This window comes from Rattus rattus, chromosome 4 (assembly GCF_011064425.1).
Source record: "Rattus rattus isolate New Zealand chromosome 4, Rrattus_CSIRO_v1, whole genome shotgun sequence".
NCBI classification, from domain to species: domain Eukaryota; kingdom Metazoa; phylum Chordata; class Mammalia; order Rodentia; family Muridae; genus Rattus; species Rattus rattus.
In genome coordinates, this window is record NC_046157.1 from 113,372,343 (window position 1) to 113,389,675 (window position 17,333).

At 46.8% G+C, this 17,333-nt stretch overlaps 1 protein-coding gene across 1 annotated transcript in view; it reads left to right on the forward strand.

The window, feature by feature from the left end:
• Positions 1 to 17,111, forward strand: part of Vwa3b (von Willebrand factor A domain containing 3B) — a 162,773-nt gene extending 145,662 nt beyond the window's left edge. The window contains 5 exon segments of the mRNA XM_032899725.1: positions 4,790 to 4,914; positions 6,660 to 6,797; positions 8,783 to 8,883; positions 16,671 to 16,847; positions 17,033 to 17,111. Of these exon segments, the coding sequence (XP_032755616.1) occupies positions 4,790 to 4,914; positions 6,660 to 6,797; positions 8,783 to 8,883; positions 16,671 to 16,847; positions 17,033 to 17,111 (620 nt within the window).
• Positions 17,112 to 17,333: the final 222 nt, after the last annotated feature.

Below are 17,333 nucleotides of genomic sequence, written 5' to 3' on the forward strand. Positions count from 1 at the left end.
CTTCTCAAAACAGTGCTTCTTCTCCTCCCCGTATGTGAGGCGAAAGAGTACTAGAAAATGACATTTCTTCTCACCTCTCATTTGCATAGTGAACAATTTCTACTGCAGCCTACTGTGTTACACATGTGTATACTATTCTGAACATGCCCGTCTACATTTATTTGTTTTATTTGTGGAGTAGGGGCAGGCGTGCATGCGTGTGTGTGTGTGTGTGTGTGTGTGTGTGTGTGTGTGCACGCGCGCTTGTGAGAACAACTTGGAAAACTTTATCTTCTGCTTCTACCACATGGGTTATGGAGATCAAACTCAGGTCGTCTGGCTTGACCGCCAGCGCCTTAACTTCCCCAGCCATCTCGTCAGCCCCAGAAGGGCCTGTGTGATACAGTGAACAAATTCATGAATATTCTTGTCTTCAGGGAAGTTGCTTTTTACCAAGAGACATAGGCAGCCCCAAAGTAAACGGTAAAAATGCATAGTCTGTTAAATACAGTACTGTAAGGGAGGGGAAAAAATAAATGGATCCAGAGAGAGAATCGAATGTGTCGTAGAGGAGGCCGCAATTCTAAATCGGGTGGCTCAGGAAAAGCCCCTCGGAAACAAGACACGAGGAGGCCATGAGGAAGGAGGAGATCCCATTAGATTCATCTAGAAGAAAGGCTGCAAGCTGGACTGTGAGGGACACATCTCAGGAAAGACAGACAGACTAACCGAGTTGACTTGAAAGACGTACCCCAGACATCCCACAAGATGCGGTTCCTGCAGGAATCAGCCAGGAGCATTTAGAATGGAGCCACGAAAGGGGCATAGTGAGCAGTGAAAGTAATATCCGGCAGAGCTAGCGGTGAGGATTGATATTTCGTCTGGAGATAGGAAAGCAACTCTGGCCAGGACCTGGGACACAAGAGATCGCGGATAAACACTAAGGCTGTCTTAGTCAGGGTTTCTATTGCTGCAACGGAACACCACGACCAAAAGCACGTTGTGGAAGAAAGGGTTTATTTGGCTTACACTGTTTCATCACTGTTCATCCCTGAAGGAAGTCAGGCCAAGAGCTCAAAGAGGGCAGGAACCTGGAGGCAGAAGCTGATACAGAGGCCATGGAGGGGTGCTGCTTCCTGGCTTGCTCCCTGTGACTTGCTCAGCCTGCTTTCTTATAGAACCCAGGAACGTCAGCCCAGAAGTGGCACCACCCACAACGGGACGGACCCTCCCACGTCAACCGCTAATTAAGAAAATGCCCTACAAGCTTGCCTTCAGCCTGATCTTATGGAGGCATTTCCTCAATTGAAGCTGCTCCTCTCAGATGACTCTAGCTTGTGTCGAGCTGTGTTGGCGATAAAACTTTTCAGGGAGGTTAAGTATAGGAGTTTGAATTTTGCTCTCAGGGCATTGCGAGTTTAAAGCCCGGGGATAGACTGGAGAGATGGCTCAATGGTATGGATAAAAGACCTGGATATGAAGTGTTGGTGCCTGTGAGGTGCCCAACAGAAAGTGTTAGAGAAGCCACTGGAGTCTGGAGTTTGGAAAGGAACTCCGTATGGAGACACAGCTTCTGGAACTCGAACTCAAGGCTGGCCATTGAAACATGAGAAGGGTCAGTAGGCAAAGGATAACCTTGGAGAAACCCTAGAGAGGCCCATAAGGAACCAAAACCTAAAGTTCAGAAGCCTCGCCCCTAACCAAATTTAACTAGATAATCTGTCTAGGTCGTGAGAAATAGCTTCAGCAAAACATTTGGCTTCTAGTCAGCATGTGGATAGAACTGTCGACTAAGCTCTCGGCTTTGAAGTCTGGGAAGCGAGCTTGGAGCTGCTTGGATGAGAGGAGATACACGAGAAAGGAACCAAGAATGCTGTGCTGAGGAGATGGGATGGGCATGAGGTTTCCCTCCTTGGGGCTGAGAGGGGAATCACAGGAAGCTATTTCTGGGGAGACATCTCGATTTTCTGAATTTCCACCATGGAGGCGATCCTAAGTGAACCTGCCTCTTAAGTGGAACATACAAAGGACCGTGTCCCAGGCAAATGGCTTATGGACTAGGGTCTGTTCGCCGCCAGGACGACAGGGAAGTGAAGCATGTCAGATGCTCCAGCATCAATCTGTTTGCGCCCCGGCCGGGGGACAGAGAGACAGGGCTAACACCACAGCCACCTAAAGTACCTTCTCCCAGTGTTCAAAGTCAAGGAATCGCCTTTAAATTGGAGACTTCAACTTCCCCTGCAGAGTCAGTTTTTCTTAAAAAAAAAAAAAAACATAAATAAATAAAAATTGTAGGAAAGTTGTAAGGAAAATAGAGAATTCTTAAATTCTCCTTGCCCAGATTTACTAATTTTCAGCATTTTGTCACATTTTATTGTCCTGAATCTTTTACTTTTGCACATTTTCAATTTTCTTCCCTACACACAGACACAGACATGCACACATATAGATAGACACACAAACATACATAAGCACAAACACACACAGACATGTACACAGACAAACACATATAGACACAGACACAGACCTGCTCACAGACAGACACACACACAGACAGGCAGACAGACAGACACACACACACACACACACACACACACACACACACACACGTCTTTTCTATACTTTAGAGGTTGGGTAGCTCTCATCACAACCCTGTTTTTCAAAAACACGGGTGCCGTCCTAACACAAGCACAGTAATGACCTTCAGAGAATCCACGTTACTGCCGCGTTTCTGTGCCTCGTGCCTTTGCTGCTTTTCTGAGAATGGCCTTGCTCTTTGGCACAGATTCTAAGCCAGAGTCATGTGTTACATTTGGTTCGCATGTACCCTTGTGCTTCCTATTTTGTTTAAAAGATAAGGTCTCACTCTGTAGTTCTGGCTGGTCCAGAACTCGCTCTGTAGACCAGACTGACTTCAAATTCATAGAGACCCACCTGCCTCTGCCTCCCAAGCGCCGAGATGTCAGGTGTGTGTCACCACACAAAGCTCCTTATTGTAGAACTCTTATTTAACCTTTTTTTTTTTTAAGTGTAAACATTCACGGCACCGACATTAACGGTAGGACAGTTACGGTACGACCTTACTCAATTTAGCTTAGCTTAGAGTTGTTTACGTTCCTGCCCAGAAGACAACCCGGGTGACGTCACCCAGGTGCCATCCTGCTCAGCGGTGACTGATGTCCATCTGTCCACCTTAGTGACAGTAACTTGGACCGCGTGGTCGGTATGAGTTTGTAATTCACCCTCAAATAGGTTTTAACAATCTACTGGGGGTGCTCTTTCCCATAACTGCTGTTCAAAACCTCCCAGTCCTTCCTCATGAAAATGGCTGGTTTAAATGCCATCGGCAGAAAGCGGCACAGCAGTTAGGAACTGGTGTCCATCGCCTGAAGATAGGTCTACACTGGGGCACACTCAGCCTGGCTGCTGTTACTGCAATCCTAGGATCATGGCAAGGTGGTCCCGTGTGGCCCTATCTATTGGAGGACTCCATGTGGGCTCTCTAGAGAGGAAGTGACTATTTCCTACAGGGTGGAAGTGGGCAGCCAGTGGATAGCCTGCGTATTCAGACTCTGACAGGCAAGGAGGAAGATTCATTTCAAACATGATAAGATTATCACCATAGAAACCGGGCCATTCTTCCTGCCATCCATGACAAGAAGCAACTTACACCAGGAAACTCATATCGGTCTCTACCCTGCATCATAGGTACAGGTTACAATGGGGAAAAAAGGGCAGAGAAAGTGGGGTACCCCTTAATATGTTTCTGGCCGGCTAACCCCAAGCTGTCCCACATCTGAGTTCCCTCTTTCCTGTATTAGCTGTTTGACAGCAATCACTCAGCAACCTGGACCTCAGTTACCCTGTCTTTACAAACCCCTGGTAAGATTGTGGCACCGACAGCACGGAATCACATGCTACACTTTGTTAATTACATATGCTTACCTTAAACGTACAGGCCCCTGTGCCCGGTCCTCGGCACAGCACTACACATACCTGAAAAAGATGATCGGCCAGACATGGTGGCTCACGCCTTTAATCCCAATGCTTAGGGGGAAGAGGCATACATATCCCTGTAAATGCAAGGCTAGCCTGGTCTAGTTAAAGAGTTCTGGGCCAGCCAGAGCTACAAACTGAGACCCATTCCTAAATAGATAAAAATATAAGATTAGAAAGATAGATGCAATGTTCTACTTTGAGTATAACCAAAAGACAAACTACTTGCTGGTCTGGTTTTTCCTTCCTTCCTTCCTTCCTTTGTTCCTTCCTTCCTTCCTTCCTTCCTTTGTTCCTTCCTTCCTTCCTTCCTTCCTTTGTTCCTTCCTTCCTTCCTTCCTTCCTTTTTTGTTTTTGTTTTTAGAAAAGCCATGGCATGTGTCCAGTTACCTTTTCTTTCTCTAACATTAAGTGAAAAGTTGATTTAGCTGGGCCCTTACATTTCCTCTTTCCTTTAGAAATTTAACCACCCACTCTCAGTCTCTGCAGGGCATAGGACTAGAATAAACAGATAAGGAGATTTGGTGATGGGAGGTGCCCAATAGGGAACGTTTCCAGAACAACCAGCAGGACAGATGCTGCTGGTGCTGAATGATCGAGCACTCCTCCTGCACCCCTGAAACCAGAACATTCTATTTCTCGCCTTTGCGCTCAGCCCCAGAGGGTAACAAACTGTAACTGACTCTTCTCTTCCTCCTGCACGGATCAAAAGGGTGTGCTCATTTAAACAGATGTATGCTGTGGCCCAGCCCTGAGAACAGCGGGGGCAAACCCGCCCCTGTCCTCACGGTTTTGTTTTCTCTGACTCTTCCAGGGGTTGTGAAGAAATGTGTGAGTTCCTCCCACGCCTTGGTAGACTTCAAGTATGGTGATACCAAGGTCGTACCCATCTCCTTCATCACGCCTATTGGGGGCGCCATGCCCTGTCCACAACTTCAGGTACCTGCTCTCTGATCCCTTCTGGGACTCTATAGTAGCAGTTCTCAACCCGGGATTCACAACCCCTTGGGCGTGGGGGTGGGGATGGGTGGGGCACATGACCCTTTCATAGCTGATTCAGAAAACATCAGAAAACACAGATGTTTGAATTAGGATTCATAGCAGAAGCAAAATTACAGTTTTGAAGCAGCAACAAAATAACTTTATGGTTGGGGTCACTACAACATGAGGAACTATATATTCAAGGGCTGCAGAGTTAGGAAAGCTGAGAACCACTGATCTATACCATCCACAGATTTTAGATTACAAAGGATGCCAAGGTCACTTTGTGGCCCTCTTGGGCTCCAGCAGGGAAGCTTGTGTTTGGGCAGGAAAAGTAGCAGCTAGTTACTGGTCCCCATTACCTAGTAATTTCTCTGCTGGTGACTGATGGGTCAACTCCCTCTTCTGTAGCTGGTCACTGCATAGAGTGGCCTATATAATATCTGGAGACACTTGTCTCAAGGGGGAAGGAAACTATGTGGCTCCCAGACTCCTGAAGCTCTCAGCACAGAAGACGGCATCCATTATGATAGAACCAATGATTTCTGTGACCTTGTAGCTTGTAGCTGCCGACCTGTGATGTCATAATGCAGTGGCCCCCAGAGACAGACAAATGTGTTCTCATCTGATTACAAATGCATAAGCATTACACCATGTCTGGATCTTCTCCCTGCCACCATCTTGACACCAAGATGGGACAGCAAAACAGAAGGAAAGCCTTTCAAAGGCTTGTGTTGCTGTTTCCTGCACGGTGCAAGCCAGGGAGGGATCAGATGGGTTAGCCTTGGCCTTTTCCTACTTCCTGGCTCAAACGCACAACACACCTCCAGCACCCTTCTCCTGATTACTGACAGGTACCTGGCAGCCTCTTCTGCAAAAACCATCTAAACCTGTGTATGACTTAGTTAGGGTTTTACTGCTGTGAGCAGACACCATGACCAAGGCAACTCTTATAAAAGACATTTAACTTGGGCTGATTTACAGGTTCAGAGGTTCAGTCCATTATAATCAAGGTGGGAACATGGCAGCATCCAGACAGGCAGAGTGCAGAAGAAGCTGAGAGTTCTACATCTTCATCTGAAGGCTGCTAGCAGAAGACTGACTTCCAGGCAGTTAGGTCTTAAAGTTCACACCCACAGTGACACACCTACTCCAACAAGGCCACACCTACTCCAACAGGGCCACACCTACTCCAACAAAGCCACACCTTCTAATAGTGTCACTCCCTGGACCAAGCATATACAAACTATCACAGTGATCTTCACCATGGATTTCATGTCTATGCGTGGGACTGACATTCACCAAATCCACTCTTCCTTTATCTGGGGGACAGCCCTTCCAACACTGAGGACACGGTCCCCATCTCCCTATATCAAGCACCCTAGATACTCTTTCACCCTGGCTTCATTTCTGCCAATCTCTCTGAGTTCCAGAATCTTCTCCATCTTGCTGACTATCCCTGGACCCCTGCCAGCTGCCAAATGCCTTGGGTTTTCCAAAGTGCTCGAAAAATTGTAGGTGCGGCCAAATCAGCTTAGAGAATTCCAGAACCCTTTCTTATCTGATTAAAAGAAAAAAGGAAAAGAAGAGAAAAGCTCTATATGACTTTCTCACCGGTACCTGCCAGTCATCCGGAGTGGTCTTGAAAAAAGCTTATATTAAATTATGTATGAACTCTGTGAACAAATGACTTTCTCCTACAGGTTGGGGATTACGTGTTTGCAAAAATCATGACAAGCAAAGGATTTGACTTCTACGTCCCCGCCATTGTTATAGCTCTTCCAAATCACAATGTGGCTTCAGAGAAATTCTACACAGTTTTGAAGTGTAACAACCGAAGAGTAAGTGGTCACCCCAAAAAGGGCTTTCCTGCTGGGCAGAAGACGGAGGAACACGCTGTCCACACCCCTACTCTAGAGTGCCTTGTGGTTTGGATTCTGCTCATGCTGAGAGCACATGGTCTTCTTGTTTCTATGTGGGAGAGTCACTTGGGTAGAGCTGGACAGGCTCACTGTGGGCTGGCTCTCTCTCTCTCTCTCTCTCTCTCTCTCTCTCTCTCTCTCTCTCTCTCTGTATACATTTCTTCTCTCCCCCTCCCACATTCCCCCATACTCTGTATGCGTTATGCACATGTGTCTGTATGCGTGTCCAGATGTGTGTAGAAGCCAGAGGCTGCCACCGAGTTTCAGCCTCCACCACCTTCCACTTTATTTACTGAGGCAGGGTCCTGCTGGAATCTGGAGTTCACTCAACCCATCTAGCCAGCCAGGGATACTGGCTCCGCCTGAAAAGTGCCCATGCAGCCTTTCCATAGGTTCTAGGGACCCAAACAACACGCAAGCTTGCACAGCAATCCCGTATCCACGGAGTCAGCTCCCCAGCCTCAGTACTGCTCTTTTGGGTATCTTCTTGTGCGTCTCTGCCAGTCCTGTAGATAGAGGCACCTCCTGGTGCCTTCTCAGTCCTGTCCTCCTCTGCTACCTCATGGTCCATCTGTTGGATGTGCATCCCCATGCGCAGTTCTGCTTGAGACTATCTACACCGGAGCAAGCAAGCCAGGAACATGTAAAATGGCGTCCCAAGACAAGCCTCAGGGAACGGGGAGATGTGCCCAGGATGGCCTGAGGTCCTTAAAGAAAGGTCTCAGATTCCAGAGAGTAACTTTGTTGTTCACCCCAGGGCAAAAAGGCCCTGGGGACCAGAATGCTATGATCAGGAGAAAGGACATTGGAAAATATGCTCATAGAGATTCTGGAAACCTCACGAGGGAAAGCAGGACGTTTAGCTACAGGGTTATGGTCACAGCTACCCAGAAAAGAGATGGCTGAGGTTGTAACAAGAGGCAAAAAGATGTGTGTGCGTGTGAGTGTGTGTGTGTGTACAGTGTGTGTCTGTGTTGTGTGTCTGTGTGTGGTGTCTGTGTGTAATGTGTGTGTAGTGTGTGTGTGTAATGTGTGTGTGTAGTGTGTGTATGTGAATGTGGTGTGTGTTATGTGTGTAGTGTGTGTATATGTGCATGTGTAGTGTGTGTGTAGTATATGTGTGTATGTGTGCTGTGTGCATGTAGTGTGTGTGGTGTGTGTATGTATGTATAGTATGTGTGTAGTGTGTGTGGCGTGTGGTATGTGTGCATAGTATGTGTGTTTGTGTGTTGTGTGTCTTGTGTATGTGGTGTGTGTAGTGTGCTGTGTGCATGTAGTGTGTGTGGTATGTGTATGTATGTATACTATGTGTGTAGTGTGTGTGGTGTGTGATATGTGTGCATAGTATGTGTGTGTGTTGTGTGTCTTGTGTATGTGGTGTGTGTAGTGTGTGTATGTGTATGTGGTGTATGTTATGTGTGTAGTGTGTGTTTATGTGCATATGTAGTCTGTAGTGTGTGTATATGTGCATGTGTAGTGTATGTGTAGTATATGTGTGTATGTGTGCATGTAGTGTGTGTGGTGTGTGTGGTATGTGTGCATAGTATGTGTGTTTGTGTGGTGTGTTTCTTGTGTATGTGGTATGTGTGTATGTGTGTGTGGTGTGTGTGTATGTGTATGTCTGTGTGTGTAGTGTGCGTGTGTACATTTGCAACTAACCAGGATAGACTTAGCAATTGACCTGGAATTTAGAGGAATGACAGAAAGGAAAAAACTGACTTTAATTCAGGAAAAAAAAAAAAAAAAGGCAATGCAAAGCTCTGAGCTTAACCTGCTCCTGAATGGCCTCCTCCACAGGGTAATGACCAGTAGCTATGATAATGCGGCTTGAGCTGCAATAATGTTGTTCACAGATCAAGGGCTTCCTGGGTTCAATGACATGACCTCTTTTGGTGCAATTGCAGGAATTTTGCCCTCGGAGTGCTCTCATTAAGATCAGCCAAAACAAGTATGCTCTGTCTTGCTCCATGATAAGATCATCTCTGGTCGAGAACAATCAAACAGGGTGAGTACACCCAGCTCGTACCTCGCAGGGATCAACTCGGATCTCATTTGTACACGAGCAATGTTCTACTGCTGAGATTTGCACTGTCTGAGACTAGGGGACAGGAGGGGAGACACAAGGCTCAGCTCTTTGATTATCAATGTCCTACCACTGAGCTGCTGGTTCTCACTGTAATCTCAGAGGCAACCTCGTTTTCACTGGTCCTTCATAAAAACATCTAACCCTGCCTCAAAAAGGAAGACACTATTCCCTAACTGTCCCCTGACCATCCCTTCCATACAGGGGGGTGGAAGTGAGGTACTGAAGTGGCATCCCAGATAAGTATGTTGGCAGGTGACTCGGGGTCCCCAGGGTCTACATTGGGATGAACCAAGCTCCACCTGAAGCAGGGGAGTTACTCGGAGATACGCAGGCAGATTGGCCCAGTGTCCATAGGAGAGACTTAAGGCCCAAGTCCCTGCTGCTGGCAAGAGTTCACTCAGCTGGTGTCACAGAACCATGACCTCGGAGTGAAAGTCACACAAAGAAGAGGTGGGTGTGGGGTTCAAACAAGAGTGGTGAGGGGATTCTGGAAACACTTCTGATTTCACAGAGTGCATCATTTTCTGTCTCTCTATGTGTCTCTGTCTCTGTGTGTCTCTGTCTCTGTGTGTCTCTGTCTCTGTGTCTCTGTCTCTATGTGTCTCTGTCTCTGTGTGTCTCTGTCTCTATGTGTCTCTGTCTCTGTGTGTCTCTGTCTCTGTGTGTCTCTGTGTGTGTGTGTGTGTGTGTGTGTGTGTGTGTGTGTGTGTGTGTGTGTGTGTGTATGCTTGTGCCTGTACATTTGGAGAGCCTGAGAGGATGTTGGGTTCTTTCTCTATCACATTCCTCATTATTTTGAAAGACAGAATCTCTCATTGGCTGACCAGTGAGCTCCCAGTATCTCCCTGTCTCCACTCCTCAACACGAGGGTTACAGGCACATGGTGCTATGTCTAGCTTGTATGTTGTTGCCAGGGGTTTGCCTGCAAATCTTGCTCTCACAGCAAGCCATCTCCCCAGCCTTCCTCTGTACCCCCTCACTCAACATTACAGGAGCACCAACACAGAGAGACTGAACCGGTAGTCCCCACCCCTGCTCCTGATCCTGGACTCCTCGCCTCTGCTCATCCTCCTCCCATGAGTCATGGAATTGTCCAAAACCTGCTAGCTGGTTCCCACACCCAAGGTGCCCCCAGGTTATTACGATCCAAGCCTGGAGATGTTCTTCAGTTCTGTGGAGGCCTAGCGCTTTGTGCATCTGCCCTGAGCTACTCCAGCCCAGGCCTGCCCCAAACTCATCAAACCCAGGCATGTTCCCTGAGGGTTCAACGATTAATCTTCTTTGAATGCAAAGTGTTCTTGCACCATCTCTCTCACCTAAAACCCCACCTCTGTCTGTGTCCCTCTTTATCCTATCCTAATCTCTCCCTTTCTTATTTTTAAATGCCTTGGTGTTTTGCACTCCTGTGTCTGTGTGAGGGTGTTGGATCCCCTGGACCTAGAGTTACCCTGTGGATGCTGGGAATTGCACCTAGGTCCTCTGGGTGCTCTTAACCACCAATCCATTTCTCCAGCCGCCCATCTTAGGCTCCTATTAGTGTGATGTAGCCTGTCTCCCGGGTCTCACTCATCCCTAGTCACTCCTCCAGGGCATACTAACTCCTTCTCAACACCAGGTCTCTGTGCTTTTCATAAACTATGTGTTACTTTCCCAGAAGACGATTTCTTAGCCACCTGGGAAAGTCTAAGACTAAACTCGAGTGTTCCAACTATCATGAAATGTCCTGCTACCTAGCTAGCTTCTCCCGAATACTAGGGTGATCCTACTGCATCCTGTGTGGGTTTTCCTTAGGGAAATTGCCCAGTGCTAGATGCTAGACCGTCTCTCAGTCTACTTTCTGTCGCTATAACAAAGGACCTAAGGTTAAGAACTTTTCAAATTAAAAAAGATGTTTGTAGTTCAGTTTTGAAGGTTGAAAGTTCAAGGTCAGTTGATTATCCGATTGGCCTCTGGTAAGGGCCTTTCTGGTCACATCTGAACATGGGGGCTAACATGGTGAGATGAAGAAGCTAGAGACAATGGAGGAGCTAGACTTGTTCTTACATCAAACTGCTCACTCCAGGAGACCACAATAACCTCTTAAAGAAGCCAAGTCCCCAATGACCCAATTGTCTCCTACTGTCTCACCTTTTAAAGGACTCATCACCTCTCCAATGGCCACATTGAAGACCAACCCAGCGGCGTATGAACCTTCAGAGAAAAAGAGCCTTTAAATTCTAGTCCATGACAAAGCAATATGAATGTTAGTCTAGGTCTTGACTATTTCCACTGAGTTCAACATTATCACCGATCACATTTTAATTAAAATGTGGGTTCTTCCCATGTGAAGAAGAACTGTTGTTTCCCACATTCCCTGAGCTTTATTTAAATTTCTTGGCTGCTAATTATCTGCTCTCACCTCTAGAGCTTCACACAGGGGGTATAGTAATCGACTCTCGAATTTCCTTGTTCTTCCACTCTAGGAGCTAGGTTTAACTTTCCCAAACAGAAGCCATTTTCAGCCTAATTCTAGAGCTTAATCAGCCTCTGCTCCTAGAGCCAGGGCTGAACCCCACAATTCAATGTGGCCGTTCTCTAGTCTCTGTGCACCCTTGGGTCCTCTGCTGGTACCTAAGTCTCACTTAACACCCACAACATCTCCTTTTGAGTGTCTGTAGTGAGTCCTCAGACTGTTATACCAAGCCGCCATGATTGAGAATCTTGATTCTCATATTTATGTTCAGATGTCATTAAAGAAATGTACCACGGGTCGTGACTCCCACAGGACAATAGTTTCAGGGATTGATTCATACGTGTCTACCAAGCCAGGGCCCCACACTTTCAGACCTGTGGGTAGACCAGCAAGCACAGCATCTCGATTTCTACCATCTCATCCTCTCTTCTTCCTTCTTGGGGCCTTCAGCAAGCACCTCCTACAGGTAGTTCCCTCTCCTGTCCTCAGTGGAGGGTTTCACACAGAGAAAGATGGGGAGGAGACTATTCAGAAGATCTCTATGATCAAAACTGACCACCAAGGGTTCACACAATTTTCCATTTCCAACCCGTGCTTGACAGCTAAGTGACTCTCAAAGACCTTTAATAAGATTGGCTTACAAAATATGTCATCCCATTAGCAAAAGTCTCCCTCTCGGAGGACAGCACCGGTCTCTGTTCCTTTGCCTCAGGAAATGTGTGACACAGGGGCCAGCGACTTCTCTCCTCCTCTTGTGTCACCTGCTGAACAGGTCTACTGAGGGGATGTGACTTCTCCACCTTCCCTCTTTCTCTGTGTTTTATGGAGTCATACATAACCTTTCTGAATGAGAATACTCTCTAACCGCTCTAGAACATTTCATTTCAAGAAAACATGTGATTTCTCTCAAGATCTCAGGAACTCTAAGAAGCAAACAGTGTGGGAGGAATTCTCCCACCACCCCCCATTTGGAATCCTTTCCCCTCATCCAGGCAGATATGTCCCTGGCCTTCTCTCTTGGGATCCTGTTCCTTCCAATCAGATCACTGTGGCCTCTGATTGCTGCAGGGGAAGGCACCTGGTAGGTCTGATGCTCTGGTTTCTGATTTTCTCCCTGCAGGGAAATCACCTCAACCAGGTGTCCCGATGCTATCTCCAGACTGGGGGCATCTGGCAGGCCTGAGCAGAATTCAGACACCTGGTGCCCTCTAGCTGCAAATCCCTCCTGTAGAGCTGGAGTCTACCCTGCCCACTTGACAGAGCAAGGTCCGGGCAAGTCAGATCTCTAGGAAAATGTTCTCTTGAGAAAGTTTGTGATCTCACAGTCATAATAGCAATAGTTAACAAGAGTGACAATATTCCAAATGTGGTTTCAGGAAAGTCAAGTAGTACTAATCATTTTCATTAGACTCCAGAAAAAAAAAATCTGATTGATTGGCACTGTGTGATCTTGGGGACACTGGTGTGTGAGACTGCCAAAAGAATTTCCCAGGACTTGGTGGTGGCTTGTTTGAACCTGTGGTCAGGTCAGTATTCTCTGTTGCACAAACATTAGCTTCCCCTTGTCTCTCTTTTGAGCAGCTGTGTGAATTTCACGGATTTGGGCTTATGTCTCTGTGGGAAGGGTGGTTCCCTGGTGACTTAGCCTCCTTCTGGACAGGGCTCAACAGCCTTGGGATTAACTCACTGACTGAAACATGAATGCTCAGTCTGGCCTTGTGTGGACACATCACTTTCCTCACTGTGGCCTGGTTCCTCCTGAGAGAGGGAGCTGGGCATTAGAAACCAGCGAGTCTGGGCATTTCGTTAGCTTCCTTTATCCCTCAGTCAGATGGGAGCCCATTTTCTATCGGTGCCAAGCCTTGAAAACTAAGCAATTCAGCAAAGCATCTGCCTGTGGATGACCTATGTCGTCCATAAGGACAAAGGCCATTATCATGTCCACGAGGAACGGGTCGTGGTGTCCTCAAAGTCACAGAGACTCTCAGATCAGTGCCATCAATTCAGCTGTCGATTCAGTCCTTCTGATCCCCCCACAAGACATCATCATATCATTCCAGAGCAAAAGAGACACTGGGACAGTGTAGAAAAGAGGCCTCTGGGAGCCAGCAGGAGAACCAGTCTATTGGCAAAGTTCCATCAACTGAAGAGTTGGATTTTAACCCTAGAAACAATGTAGCGTGCTTTCTCAGAACTTTCTCCCTAGAAGTGAGACCAGAAACTTCTAGAGAGCCAATTAAGGCAGGGTAACTGGCTCCTCACTCTAACCCACTGTGCACACATTTTGATCCTATTTATAATATTATAGATTGGACGTCCCTAATCCAAAAATCCAAAATCTGGCATGCTCAGAGATGGGAAACTGTTTTAGAACACACCTGGTGCCACAAATGGAAAATGTCACACCTAACTACAGTCACAGCTCAGAGACATCCAAGATACAGTAAACATTAGCGTGCACAAGGTGCATAAAGGTGGGAAGCACAACTGAACCTCACATTTAGACTCAGGTTCCTCAGGTTCCATCTGCAAGGTATCCCATTAATGCAAATAGTCCAAAATCTGGAACTCTTTAGTCCCAAAGATTTCAGATAAGAGACACTTAACCCTGTATTTGGTCAACTTTTAACTTATAACAATTAAAACATTACCTAACCTAATGCTGCTTTAGTGTGAGCTTGAACAAAATAAAGCCACTGAGTGGCTCATGTTCAGTCACAGGTATGGCCTATGTCCCTGGGGTCAGGGCAGCCCTTCCTACCTCCATAGCAGTTGTGACCAAGAAGCAGAGTAAGGGGAGGGAGAGAGCGAGGGTAGAAGCTTGCACATCAGTCCTGTGGGAGGGTACCTCCTTGTAGACAGGGCAAGCCAATCTCCAGCCAGATGATCTTCTGGTCTCCTTGCTAGTGAACACACACGGTGCACTTAAATACATGCAGGCACAATGCTCAGAAAACAAAAATAAATCTTTAAGCGGAAACAGCTTTCTCCAGATCAAATCTCCCTTTTGTTCTATGTGATAACTTGTCTTGTTTTGTTCTTGTTCCAAAAGGAGTACACAGTCATCTTATGAATTAAAAGCAACCAGCAGCCCCTTTTAATCCACAGTCTAACGTGTCCAAAATAATCATCGTATTTTGATTCGAATTCGTATAGACTTTTTTTTTTTCATCAGCTGTGTTTGCTCACATTTTTCTTCAAAGCCAAAAGCTTTATTGATTTTCTTTATTGTGTTTAATGGCCGCAAAACATCTTTTTAAAATGTGGGGAACATGGAGTTGGAGAGATGGCTCAGTGGTTAAGCACACTAGTTGTTCTTTGCCAGGACCCAGGCTCTATTCTCAGCATTCACATGGTGGCTCGCACTGTCCGTATCTCTAGTGCCAGGGAATCCTACCCCTCCCTCTGGCTTCTGCAGTCACCGGGCACACATGTGGTGGACAGACATACATGCAGGCAAAGCACCCATACATATAAACAAAAATAAACAGGCATGAGATTTTTAATGTAAGAAGTGGAGAACATATTAATTCTATTGGAATCTATTTCTCAGAGGCAACTGTTTCTAATTCACTTGGATGTACCTAGTCCTCTTTGCCTATTCACAACCCTAATAGCAAAAGTGAAAATAAATGTATTCTCTTTTGTAACTTTTTCCCAGTTACTAATGAATTTGTTACCTTTTTCTATAACAACCGACACCTGCTGTTTATTGCCTGCCTAAAAACCCTATTAGTAGGTGGTCTTTAACTCATTCATGTGACCAGTCCCTATGAAAGATATATATAGCTTCTTGGTCCCCCTGCCCCTCCTCCCTCAGTCCCTGAAGGCAGGTAGGCAGGTCCCTGCTTACTCTCTGTATTTGTAGAACATGGACACTCCTCCATCCCCCACCCCTACCCTGCTGTCCTTTCCCCTTGCCCTTACCCGTAAGAAGCTGTATGTTACAAAGTCTGCCCTTGGAGAAAAGCAAAATAGAATCAAGTTAGCTTTGAGTGGGGGTAGCAGAGTAAGGGACAGGATAAGAATTCAGATTTCATAGAGCAGGTGTCCCCAGCATAACCCCAAGGCATGGCCTCCATATGTCTCTAGGCACCTGATCTCCCAGAGATTTCACATCAACAGGAGCTCAGACCTCACAAGATAGTTTGTGTGTGGCCCACGGGGTTTGGTTTGCTTTTTTTTTTTTTTTTTTTTAAATCTCACTGTTCCTTAGGCAATGTTTTTTTGTTAGTTTGTTTTTGTTTTTTGCTTCTGTCGGGAATTCCTTCAGAGTCTCGTAGCTATCTTTGAAAACAATCAATTCTGATAAAATCTTAATCCATTGCAGAGTCATTCGAGTGATGGAATTTTCTGTTTGAAAATAACTCGAAGGCTTCTCCCAGCTCAGTCTTTTTTTTCCCTCTGACATCTTCTAGAAGGATTGGAAACAGTGAGGCTCCAAAGTTAGCTAGGGCAAAGACAAAACCAAAACTGGTTCTGAGCGGAGGCAAAGGTGGTCAGGTGCCATTGAATCTCAGGTATTTGGTGCTCTCCACACAGCCTGACACAGTCTTAACACGGGTTCTAAAAGAGAAATTGCCGTATCATCGGGCTGAGGTAAGTGTGCTAGAATGAAGTCATAGCACTGGCAAGATGCCCTTTCTGAAGAAAAGCCAACACTCCTTGGTAAATAAGCTCCATCCGGTGCATTTCCTAAGTAAGTCTCGATTTATGACATCATAGGCAGGCCTGTGGTTTGTTTGTTTGTTTTTGTTTTGGGGTTTTTTTTGTTGTTGTTGTTATTAAATGTACTTAAAAGTTACATTGCTATTGGCGTTTAGGAAAGAGTTTCTGACGATGCACCTTGAACCACATAATTTGAGAAACCCAGGGCTAAAGAAACTATGCCTGTACATTAAAGCTCTAATTCATGGTCGGGGTTGGGGCTGGGAGTCGGGGGTCGGGGGTTGTAATGAAAGATCCAGACTGGCTCGCTGCCGGTGGACAGTGGTTGGCTCTCTCTCTGAAGCATGCACTGGGACACTTGGGCTTGAATTAACTGTCTTGATTGAGTAGGGACTGGCCCACATGGCTAGGTTTTCCCTTCTGTGTGGGGCTCCTCTGTGTAGACATGACCTGAATGAAGTAAGCCTAAAGTGTCCAAACACCTAAGGCTGTGGACAAAGGCTGAGATGAGTTGGAGATTTCTGCACACACCCTGTAGCAGTCAAGTCCGGGCGTGCCTCAGCCTCTCCTCTGTCTCTCTCTCTAGGGAGGAAATAGAAGCAAGTGACTCTTCCAACCTCTGGACCGTGACTGAAGAAACCCCCGAGTATTCGAAACAGCCCAAACAAGAGAAACTCAGAAAAAAGAAAAAGAAGTCCTCCAAGAGGTCACCGCTCCAGGAGCTAATGTGCTCAGATTCGGACGGTTCCTCCCATGGCACCAGGTCCCCTGAACATATCCCCAGCCCCTTCTCTGGGCTCAGGGTGGGGGACTGGGAGGCACCCTGAATCTGTATGACACTTTAAAGCCTAGCATATATGAGACTGTCCCCCAGGCTCCAAGCCAGGATAGGTCCTAGCACAATAAATTACCCCCATCCCCCATTCATGCTGACATCCATTTTCCCAGAGAAGGTTTTCCACACGTGGGCTAGGACGCCGCCAACTCCGTCTTCGCCACACCGCCACCAGGAGCAGCCCTGCCCTGACAGAGTCCAGCCACCCACAGCAAAAGGGGCTGAGGACCCATCGCTGAGGAACCCTAAGGAACCCTAGTGGCAGCTAACTTTAAGCAAGCCACTGTCCCCCAGGGATGCTCAGACCCCAGCCTCTGGACTCTGTGGAGCAAGCCTCTCTTCTGAGGTAAGGCTTGCATTCTCTCTATCCAGTACCTTCCCTGTGGATGAAAGCCAGCTTCCTGTCCCATCCCC